This window comes from Idiotropiscis lumnitzeri, chromosome 9 (assembly GCF_059441095.1).
Source record: "Idiotropiscis lumnitzeri isolate Australia: NSW breed Sydney's pygmy pipehorse chromosome 9, RoL_Ilum_1.0, whole genome shotgun sequence".
NCBI lineage: Eukaryota > Metazoa > Chordata > Actinopteri > Syngnathiformes > Syngnathidae > Idiotropiscis > Idiotropiscis lumnitzeri.
The window spans coordinates 2,886,806-2,898,958 of record NC_142399.1 but is presented as its reverse complement, the minus strand read 5'-3'; the positions used below and the strand labels follow the sequence as shown (position 1 = coordinate 2,898,958).

Genomic DNA, 12,153 nt, shown 5'->3' with positions numbered 1-12,153 from the left:
TTGTGGGGGTTTACGTTTGTTTTTATTAAATACGCTATGTACAAAGACAGATTGGACACACAGAATAAAAGGACTAACGATTAAGTACACTCTGTACATTGCTTGATTGCTTTCAAACAGAGAAAAAGTATCGTGAACAGAAAAAAAAGAGAGGTGATTAGACCTAATTAGTCCTTTTTAACATGACATCATCATAATAGGGAAACACGGGGCTCATTTAGAATTGCGTTTTTATACCTTGATTTATTTTCTCCTTCCTATTGTATTTTTTTGTAAACCATGCAATTATTTCCAAGCTAGACAGGCGACCACAAACCCGCAATTACAAAATTGTCCCGGCATTTGCAAATGAAAAGCGGTGTACACAAGTCATATTTATTTTTCATGAGGGTGCATTTGAATCATTTTGAATGGTTGGCGATTCACAAAATTGCTCACCACCAAGGGAAAATTATTGTTGCATGAGTGGTGTTTGATTATCATGGAGGAAATAAATAAATAAAAATAACACACATTTAAAATAAATTGTTTTAAAAAAAAAAACAATCTGCAATTTTTCAGTTTTTACATTTGAGTACAAAATTTTTTCCCCGCATGTAGCAAACAATAAAACCAGTTTATGTTCTTTCCTAACGGCACACCGTGCATCGTGCTACATATCCGAGATCCGTTCCGGCAATGAAAATTGCACCCGATCTCTTCAACACACCGATTATCCCGATTTGATTTATTCTCTGCCTTTGACATATTGCTCAAGTATTTTTGTCTCTCTTATTCTCATGCTGCGGCATCTCCGTTTAAAACGCCACACCTTAAAGGGGTTATCTGAACGGAATGGACAATTCAAGTTTGACATAAATAAAAATAATTCGTCATAAATTGCAGGTCTCATGCGGAGCACCTTCAGTATCGGCCGTAGGGATGTTTTCTGTATCCCCCTCTTGTCAACTGTACAACTGGAGCTTTGAGGCCGGGACGCGAAGTGGGCCACTCCTCCTCTGAAAAAGCAGTCAAATCGTCTGAGTTAGTGTGCACAGGTGTCGCCGTCCTGTCACAATGACTGAATACATGAGCACATTTCTTCCAAAGAGATTCTCCACAAAATTAATTTTACAAGGACTCTGGCCTCTGTCGGAGCAATGATGCGCTTTGACAGCCAGCAGCTCCATCCTCCCTTAAAGCCACGTTACAAAAAAAAGCGGCCACCTCTTCGGCATGGATCATTGAGCAAGCTTTCAAATAGGAAAATGTTTATGGAGCAGAAAATCAAATCATTGCCCTCTTGGTTTTTGGTCATCAGCATCATCATCAACACTCGAGTGCGAATTTGGTTGCGCAAAAAGCCGCAGCAAAGCCACAGAAAGCAGCTGACAGTGGCAGCACCAAGTGACAAGCAGGTAACTTGGTGTTTTTGTTGGAAAAGAGGCTTGTGTTGCCATCAATTTTTTTTTTCTGGAATGAGCCGTCAAGGGCCCACATCCAAGAGGGCCAAACACTCCACGTGCACAATGTGCATCCGTCATTTCCCTCAGCTCCTTTGCTCACACTGACGGCAATTGGCACCAAAAGAGAAGGCGGTGGCTTCTAAAAGTGGTGGGCGGTCAAGGCCTTGAAGGCTTAACATATTCTAGAAATCATGATCATAGTCGTCACATTGATGTCATATTATATCCTAGTGTTTGTCCAATCAGAATTCAGCAAGCCTGTGTTGCCAGGCAGATTTCATAATACCAGTATAAACTTGCAAACCTAGTTTTTTGGAATGGATTAAAACAATATTTGTCACCGAAGACGATTGGATATTTATTAGGGACGTGAAAATGACTAGTTAATCAGGAGTTAGTGCAAATTATTTTTATTTCCAATCACGGCGCGACAGAGTGCGCAGACGCAACCACGTATGAATTATTATCGAGAACGTCGCTGCAGACAATTTACATAACTCGTCTAAAGAGGAGAACATCGGAGTAGCCTTTTGGATTCTGCACAGGCGCCGGCCTCTTCCCGCTCGCAGAGAACAGTGCATAGCGAGAGCAAGACGTCAGGAATGCTGGTTAACAGTTAGCACAGATCTAGCGCGCTCAAGCTCTCAAAGTCAGAGTTCTCCAAGCGAGGTTGTGTATGTCTGCTTTGTGCCTTGGGCTGAAAACACTCGCTTTCTTTAGCCGTGAGGCTGATTTTGTTCAGCTATTCCAGGACACAGCTCACATGACATTGTATTATTTTTTTTTCTGGTTCACATCTCAGAGTGTGCATCTTTTAAGGACTTAACAAAACTTCAAACTATTATGCAAATGATATTTTTCTCTGATTTTGTCAAGCTGCTATCAAATTTATTTGATATTGAAAAAAATCTAGCGTTATCATTGGAAGTTTTGTTGATGAGTTGAAAATCATGCCGAGTGCCATTTGAGGGAACACGCTGTTTTAACAGCAACATCACATTGTTGCTAAGTGACTTTGTTTTTTTTTTGTCATATGAAAAGATATGATAAAACATTTACAAACACGAGGGGTGTACTTACTTTAATAATTTACTGTTTATATGCTCCAGTTAAAAAAAATGGGTTCATTTCGAAATGTGCTTATTTTCTAAAGCACTGTTTTTGTTGATAGATTTTTATAAATAAAATCTAGACATTGTGAATGTCGTAATGAAAAATAAGATGAAGTAAGGACGCTCAAACAGCTTTGATCTTTAAATATTTCTATGTATGTACACTTGATAATAATTTAATTTCATAACGTGATCCATAAGATACACTCCAACAGAACTATTGACCGAACTACAACAGTAAAAATAATTGGAATAAGAAATTATAAAAAAAAAAACATTGTCACTTACCATAGTTGTTATAGGAGTCGTCGTTTGTTCCTTGTCCATATTCATAATATTCGGAGACGCTAAATGATAAAGACGCCAACATTATCAAATGTAAGTCACAATATATTGCACATGTTCATTCGATACAATAAGTTAAGATGTCTAAACATTTATTCCTTTCGAATTCTCTGCTTGCTAGAAAGAAGAAACAAACATTTGGAGATGTTTGGCGTGCACGTGCTAAAAGCTCTGCCGAGGGATGCATGTGAGTTAACAGCAGACTTGGAAAAACAAAAGCTGAATTATTCAACTGTGCGTAAACGTCACCTGTTGGACGGATTGCTGTAGTTATCGTCGTAGGCATCGTAACTGTCATCGTCATATTCGCCTCCGTAGCCATCGTCGTAGCCCTGCGAGGAAGCAAAACAGTCGACTCCGTCTCATTTATTTGCATTCCACGTGGCAACAATCAATTCGTAGTACTGCAGGCGGTGTCCGTCATGCGGGAGGAATCAGAGAAAAAAATAAATGCATGCCCTGTCGTAATGATTCACCAATGAACACCTTCTGAGGCCTCAATTTGTGGCGCTCAACTCCTGATAAGCAGCTCCAAAGACAACAAGCACAAACGTCCACTGACAGCGCTGCGGACAATGCCGCCTCAATTTTCTGCAGAAAACAAACAATGCCGACATTTTCTGACAGGGTTGCCTTCATCTTTTGCGAACGACAAGCTCGTTCTGTGCTTGTAAAGCCGTTAAAATACATATGATTCCCCCCACCCCCCCGCCCCCATCCACACAAAGCAATGCTGCTTGTCAGGGAACAAAGTGGAAATATATTTTTCGAAAGCTTTCAGAGCTTGATCATTGCAACGAGAAAAAATGAAACCACTCTGGGGGAATTTCTTTTACGAAATTATCTGAATGGCGAGGCACACACACAAATCAGTAAAATTACACTGCTGCCTCGTGATGGGCAAATGAAGCTTCACATCTGCTCCATGAACCAGTTGTAGTATTTTTGGACTCCTCTAGATGGCACTCTCTAATCAACATTGGGCTGAAAGCAAACTGGCTTGTCATTCTTTTAAACACTTCATTTAAACCAACAGTGCCAACTAGAGGACTCAAAAATATAACAACTGGTTCATGAGGCAAATTTGAAGCTTCATTTCCCCATCACTACTGCTGCCTATTCCCCCGAAGATTTATGTCAACGTTTACTTTCAAAACAATATCAGGTGTGACAATGCGGCCCTGTGCCCTCTAATTAAAGGTGGCATAGTTCTACTGGTTTGACACTCGTCTGTAAAAATAAAAGAAATAACACCAACCGTTTTATGCAGGCAGGTAGAAATGAATCAAATGTTAACACAAAGGTGGCGGGTTCTTATTGGGCATAATTAGAACAGCAAGGAGCTGAAGGCCCGTAGCCATGTGCTTCATTATCAGCTGACAACCTGCATTTCCCCCGACAGTGACGGATCTTCACGCCGGGCTGCCTCTCAATATGCCACCGCAAAGCAGGATGGGAAGGAAAATGAGATTTGCACCGTTTTTTTTTTTTTTTTGTCTCAGTCAATGCTTGTCGCTCTTCACGCTATGCACCTTTGCAAATGCACCTTTTGTTCAGGCATATTCTCATTATTTATTCATACGGCTTGCTCAAATCAAAACCTTATTATCACCTCAAAACTGTGATAAGCTGAATCAATTTTCCGCATGACTTTCTCAGTTCTGTTGTTTGTTGCTTGGGCGAATGAGCTAAAAAAAAAAGTGCCCCCCAAAAAAAAAAAAAAAATCTGAGAAAATTTGGACAAATTGTTTTTTTGTATATTGTACAGGAAGAGTGCTTGAAAAACATTACGAGGAATACGCTTAGCGTGTTGTCCTCAGAAGTGGCCGGAGAAAGTGCTCCCTCCATAGAAAAACACAAATCTGAAGCATCTTTCAGAGGAAAGCTAAACTGGGAGGATTTTCCTTCTCATTTCAAAAGGGTGTCTTTTGCAGCTTCCACAGACGGTGGAGTTTCTTTTTTTTTTTTTCCCCCTCAAAGCCTCCCAAAGCTCTGTGTTTAATCACATTAGCGTTTCTCAGCCCTGTTATGGTTGCAGGGCTCAGGTTTTGCGCAAGCAAGCAATGCATTGCAAATTTGACCAACAATTTCCACACTCACCACATTATAGGTGGTGAATACAAGTATAATTAGAACAACATAAACACAAGCTTCCTTGAAAGCGCCACGGTTTTTTTTTGTCACCCTACTTTTTAAAATTTTTTTAAACTTTTTACTTTTCCGCTCTGTTCTTTATCAAAGAGCACATGTCTACGCTTTTTCTATCATGACAAAAAAAATTGCTTTAAAAAATGGCTTTAGCATACAGGCCTTTGTTTTTTTTTTACCCTTTAAAATGTGTTTTTAACTTTTGATATTTCTTTCCTTACGTTTCTTATTCTGTATAGTTGACATTTTGCGTTTTTCCTGTTTAAAAAAAAATAAACAAGCAAGTAAATGATTGCAGTTTATCTTTATGCACTGGTTCTTATTATATTGTACAGTACATTGGAACAATAACGTTCAAACAATACAGTGGATTGGTTGTATAAATATTAATCACCCACACACGTGAAGGCTTTCACCCATTTAACTATATATTCTCCATCCAAACGAGTTATGCTACTTCAAATGATCACCACCTTCACTATTAAAAATGTACATACATTCCCGCCTAAGCAATTATACCGTTTAAAACCTTCTGCAGAAGATGTTATTATCTGCCTTTTTCCCCTCCTTCCTTTCATGCTGTTCTTCCACACTCAATACAAGTAAAACATATTTAAAGTAAATAGCCCCAGATTATATCCCATACTGTGATAGAAGAAAAAAATATTAATAATACATCTTAACAGCGGAAACATCAGCCGATTGCTGAAAAAGCAGATATGTTATCTCTGAAAAACAGTCCTCCTTTGACTGGATAAGAGATATGCATTAGAAGCACTTTCATGTCATAGCAAAAATGGAATTTTGCAGCTTAGTGCAGATGACTGACTGATGTGCAAAAGTCGAAAATGTCAGCTCACATCAAACTGTTTGAATGTTGAGCTTGAATACCAACTGAATGCTGACTTTTGGTTGGCCAGCAATATTTTGAACTGTTCTTTAAGCATGCGCATGCTGTAAAATGTTTGTCACTGAGTCAATGCCGTTGATTCTGGCATACGGCCAGTATAGATTACAACCTTGCATCCCCACTCCGATCATTGCATTAATGCCCTTCAATCCCAAGTGTGTTTTTTTAAGAGCCAGAATGATGCTCTCTGTCGTTTAACTACATGGACAGGGTTCATTAATCCTAAACGCTCTCTTGAGAAGTTTTTGTGTGACAGCCACGCTCATGCTACACAAAGTGGGAAACAGCGAGCACATTATCAGGCATTCACAACAAAGGACGATACGTGTAATTGCATGCCTTCATACGTGTATCACGTGTTATGGATATGAAATACTATTACTGTCCGCTAATCACGTTTGCTTCTTGACTCAATTTGTTGAATAGAAATTGAATCACAGACCCCGTGCTGGTTGTGATTGTCAGCAAATGCGCACAAATGCCGTATTATTCTTTTAATCATAGGTTCATAATGTCGTTTGTTTCTAATGAAGCCTGCGAAAACAACTGAACAATATCAGCAATCACCTGCGCGGATATGACATCACATCAACATGTGAAATCATTTATGGGAACTACGAAAGTTTAAAACAACAATAAAAAAAATACGTTGCATGATAATCTTTATTAGTGATTATCGGGGTCGATATTTGGCATTTTGCCTTTTTTTTTTTTAACTTTCACGGCCGATAAATTAAAAGCTGGTTTATTTTGACTTGCTGCAGCACAATTTCCTCACTCTCTCTGATGTGCTAGTGGCCCTGCCTGCAGAAGCAGATTGACCCACCCACAGAACCATCTGATTGGTTCCTTGTGCAGTGGGTAGCAGCCAATCAGCAGTAAGCTGCCTGTTTGCTTTTTCACTTTGAGTCACACGCACTTACAGGAGCGAAAGACTGTCGAAATTTTAATAAAGTCAGTCTACTACAAGTCACAACTAAAAGAAAACTATTTGTCGTAGTAAACTTTAAAGAGATGGGGTTTTTTTTTGTAACTACAAGAAATGCAGCTGAGCCTAGAAGCTCCTTGCACTTTTTGTTTGACTTTTAAAACTAAGTTTTCCATTTTCTAAGTACCAAAAAAGCAATAACTTGTCGTAAATCACTAAAGTTGTTTCATAAACATGTGCATAAATGCCATTAAGGTAAATCAAGTTTTGGAGTTGCTGTTTTTCAAATTTTGGACATCATTTTACCCCCTTTTTAACAAATGAATATCGGCTTCAAACATCAGTTATCTGCTTCCATGACAACTAATAATCGGTACCGATATCGGCCCTGAAAAAGAAGTATGTCGGTCTATCCCTAATCTTTATCACTGATTTCCAGCCAGTTGCAGCAAACAACCATTCACGCCACCTTTGGACAATCAAGAGTTGTACAATTAACCAAAGAAGGTTGTTGTTGGAATGTAGGAGGAAGCCGGAGTCACTCTGCCAATAATTCAACCAATGAAATACAAAATATTGAAGAAAACTACAAAAATCTAGTAGAATCTCTGAATACTTACGATAAAATATGTTCATGCTCATATATTGGAATTTACAGTTCCCAAATTTCCATTTCCAGCCAATGAATTAATGAGCTCACGAGCTGTCCAATATTTAATTCCCAAGCACCTTCGCTAAACTTCTCCTGTAAATAAACTGGAAATATTCCACCCATTTGTAACTCGATTCACAAATGGTGTCTTTGTAGCTTCCATCTGGCAGATGCAGTGGTGCCAGAAAGGTTGTTGCAAGGTGAGATTTGTGGTCCAAAAGAATATTGAGTTCATAAATTATGAATTGGACAGAAACATGATAAGTAGCAGCTTCCTTGTACTTTCTGTTGAAGTTTTAAATCAATAGCACCCTCAATAGGTGCCACGGACATGGTATCACTTTTAGGAGACAGCCTGACACTTTGACAACGTCCATCAGTCATCGGCCTCGGGAGAAATTGACACAATATCCGCACAGGGTGCATCTTACCGACCCTGCTGAGCGATTGTTTATTAGCTTGCTCAAAGTAGAATGTTGGCTTTGGCATTGGGAGAAGCATGACACAGACCCGAAACCCATTAATGGGTGTGTGTGTGGGGGGGTATATCGTGCATCCCTCGGAATACGCTTGAAGTAAACTGTGTAATGTAGGAGAAAAAAACAAAACAAAAAAAACCTCCCGCCTGAGTAAGATATGAAAGAAGAAAATGTTCAGGACAAACTCATCTTCTTCCCGTAATCCCCGAGTCTCAGTGCTCCCAACCTCCTTTCCAACCTCCAATTACAAAGAGAAGAAACGTTGCACTTTTTCACTTTGCAGAAATACGCACGCTCCACATCAGAAGTCAATTTGGTTTGGTAATGAGACTGCGCTTGTGCCGACAGCCCAATCTTCACATGCCGGCACACAAGGGGGGGGGGGTGGCTTTCGTGGCAGGAAGCCTCAGAAGGCTTCCAAAAGTTGCCTTTTTATGTGCGGGTGGAACTTGGAGATCACCTTGAAATCTAAAACGACCTTGACAAAATGTCAACATCTAAAGACAACTTTTGAATTTTAAAGCGTTTTTTTTTAGATGAATCTCAAGCGTGAACAACCACGAGCGCAAGCCAGTTGAAAGATGTTCAAATTACGAGCTGTGGCATGAAGACCATTTCAAAAATAAAATTGGGAGATTTTTATCCTTCTCACTCGCTCATCCCAAACAAATTGAAACGAAATAAATTTAAAATTGATTGAAACGCAATGAGCGTTTATGTCAGAGTTCTTCAGGATTCGTTCAAGGTCGCCAATTTTCTCCCGACGTTCGCTAACAGTTTGAAACAAAATTCCCTTGCGATAATAAAAGTACAGTCAAACATTTGACGTGACCTGAAACGAACCCCGACGACAACATTTGCTAACTTCGCAAACGTTCGCCTCTCAGTGGGATACGAACTGGAACGCATTGTCAATTTATTTGAACACACAACAATTGCAAACATAAAAACGTTTGTGTTTATGGCCAGCAGCAACTCCTGCGTGATTGTGCATTTGTCTTTTTTTCTCCTTTAGTATACGAGAGGACACTACAGTAAGTATTCTGTAAAAACCCATAAAAAAAAAAAAAAAGAATTCAAAATCCACCGAGGAGAATGGTCACAAATAATGACGCGCAAAATATTTGGGGGAAACACAATATATTTGTTTTGACAAAGTGGACGGGTTATTCTTCATTGTTTGATTGCATCCTTCCATTTTCTACCGTTCGCGTGCCAACTATGGAGAAGCGGGCATTGTACAGTCTGAAATAGTTGCCTCCCCATAGTAATTAAATGCCCTTGTTAGCAATTCTACAAAAGTGTGCGACTGCCAATGTGGAGTCAACATTTTTGACTTCCCTATGTCATTGAAGTAAATGCAAAGTTTTTCAAACGGATTTGGCAAAATGCAAAAATGCTATGTCAGCTATTCTTTCCCATTTTGGTGTGTGTGTCTCATGTAAAACGAGATTGTGTTCGCCTGCGCTTGTTGTCTTCAACACTTGCGTAAAATTCCCTTTTAAACAATATTGAGTTTTCTTTTTAATCGGGATCTGACCCAAAACAGAATGCACTCTTCCTCGGCCTATTCCCCACCATAACATATTTTTTTAGGAGTTTATTAAGCAATTCAAGGGAGGCAATTCTACAATTTTATGTTGAAAAAAATATGCTTGAATGAATTCCCTGCTTGCTCCAATTTTTCCAAATCGCAGAATCCATTGCTGCCCCAATTTGCCCTACCTCTACATGTAACATAAGACTCATCACATTAACGGTGGATTAAAGCAAGTGTGATTTGCCGTTCAGCAGCAATTACTATCAGCTCCACTTGACTTTGAGCAAAGAGGATTGGACTCACATAGTCGTCGTATGAGTCATGTGTGCCGGCTAACGGCGGAGGTCGGTACCCTCCGATCGCCGCCACCGCCGCTCCCCTGGCTCTCGGGGTTTGAGCTTCCCTCGTTAAAACAGATGCGGCGAGTTTGCTGTGCGTCGCGGCTGCCGTCCCCCGAGGCGTTACTGTGCTCCTTCCTGCGTTCCTGCGGGCCCTGCACAGAGCAAGCAAGCAGAAGAGCTAAGCGCTGATTTGCCTTGAGAAGCTACCCGGCGAGTTCTGCGAACAGTCTCCAAATTGCTGTGAAATCAGTTTTATTGCAGCTTGCGTCCAGGCAGCCCCAAACGGCGGGTGTCTCACAGAAAAGGATGCCTGAATGAAACCTGAAATGGGCATCGCAGGCTCAAATGTATCACCATTGGGAGATACGACTCTACCTCAACAAAACACTTTGTGCGGTGCTTCTCGAAAAGTGGGGCGGTTGAACCTGGGGAACATGCTTTTTTTCCCCCGCCATACTACAATAAAGTGTAATTGCACATCCACTCCACTAGTTGGCAGTGGCGCTCTCATTGCCCATTGAGCTCAGCGAGTAGTAACAGGCATTGTTGGAAAAGGGAATTACGCAAAGATTTGATTTAGAAGTGCATATTTTAGTAACGTGACCTTTTGACCTTGACAAAAAAATTTTGTAATCGCTCACGTTCTCAAGAATTTATAAGTTTCCAGAGATGTCATTGTTTTTTTTGTTAATAGCAATAATGAAACTTATCCATATTTTGAGACAGTCACGAAATATATATGATAAGAACAAGTTCCAAATAGTTTGAAACTTTGAAAACTGTAAACGACGACGTCACTCTGCATATATGCCAAACCCGGACGCAGCCGGCTCGTTTGATTCGCGGCCCTTTGCCAAAGTAATCAACGCTTAGGTCTCTCTTCCCTGATTAGTTATTAAGATGCTCTCTTATTTTTTTTTATCGAATTTATTATTTAGAACAATCTCAATGTGTGTAACAAGTTATTTGGCAGCTTTGCATTTTGCAGTCCAGCAGCAGGACGAGAGAATCCCTGCCAGGATAGCTTTGCGAACATTGCAAAGCAGTCTATTGATCCCTAACTTACATTTCGATATGATGCAGGTGGGCCGGAATATCCTTTTTTTTTTTTTTTTTGCTCTGGTGTATCCGCCTCTAGGTAACAACCTATTGTGAGCCAGAAATTCAGCACCTCAAAGGGGTATTAGCGGTGCATATTTTTCATGGAGATTTACACTAATTGCTTATCAGTGTGCCATAAGCAGTAAATCTGAGTAGAGAAGCGCTGCTGCTGCTGCTGCAGACTTTTTTTTTCTTTTGGAGTTGTTTTGAGCATTCCTTGATACGGCTGAAATAAGCACGTCTGTAATGTGCTGCCAAAATTTCACAGACCGTACCGCTTTACATAGACCACCATCTGTTATACTGTGGACAATTTGCTCTCATGAATAAATAAATAAATAAATAATAAAGGGGCGGCAAAAGACACCACATGCACGGCTGAACTAATTAAATGCTTTGTTTGATTTACATTTTAGACGCTTATCAGGGTTAGTTGTTGTTTACTATCCTCCGAAAATACTGTATGTTCCCAAAGGAGACCATCGATGGGTGTTTTGTTGGCAATGCACACAACCCATAAATTAAATGCAGGTTAGGAGCGTTAAACACACCTTGAGGCGGCGTACATCAATTTTAGGAGGACTGATACAATACAATACAACTTTATTTATCTAGCACATTTGACAACAGCTGGAGCTGTAACAAAGCGCTTTCCATATGGTGTCATATAAATTAGTTGGAAATTAGCACACAAATTAAAAGACAATACGATGCAGAGGGGGGGGCGCATGTGACCCTGGGGAACATGCGTTTTTTTTCCCCGCCGTACTACAATAACGTGTAATTGCACCTCCACTCCAATAGTTGGCAGTGGCGCTCTCCTTGCCCATTGTGCACAGCGTGTATTTACTCTACGGTGTAGGTTTGTTTTGCAACAAAAATCATATTATATCTAGTTGCGGTGGAGAGTGGGTGGTGGTGGGGGGGGGGGGCGCGTATTGTTTTTTTTCTTGCTAGCGGGGGCGTAAGAGAAAATAAATGAGCAGTGCGTTAGGTCATAGGTGTCAAACTCCAGTCCTGGAGGGCCGCTTTCTTGCATGCTTTCAATCTCTGCAACATATCTGATTCTGCTACATTTTCATGATTGATTGATGAGGACATCGAAGGGACTTTATCGTCATATCGACCCCAATCATAAAATCTTTCACCCAC

General features: G+C 40.2%; 1 protein-coding gene across 1 annotated transcript in view; it reads right to left on the bottom strand.

The window, feature by feature from the left end:
* khdrbs2 (KH domain containing, RNA binding, signal transduction associated 2) overlaps positions 1-12,153 on the bottom strand; it is a 32,094-nt gene continuing 19,941 nt past the window's right edge. Inside the window, exons 6-9 of the mRNA XM_088303922.1 lie at positions 9,863-10,052; positions 3,152-3,234; positions 2,846-2,904; positions 1-998 (exon numbers count right to left, since the gene is read on the bottom strand). Coding sequence (XP_088160048.1) covers positions 904-998; positions 2,846-2,904; positions 3,152-3,234; positions 9,863-10,052 — 427 coding nt within the window. The 3' untranslated portion in view covers positions 1-903. The remainder of the gene's footprint in view (positions 999-2,845; positions 2,905-3,151; positions 3,235-9,862; positions 10,053-12,153) is intronic.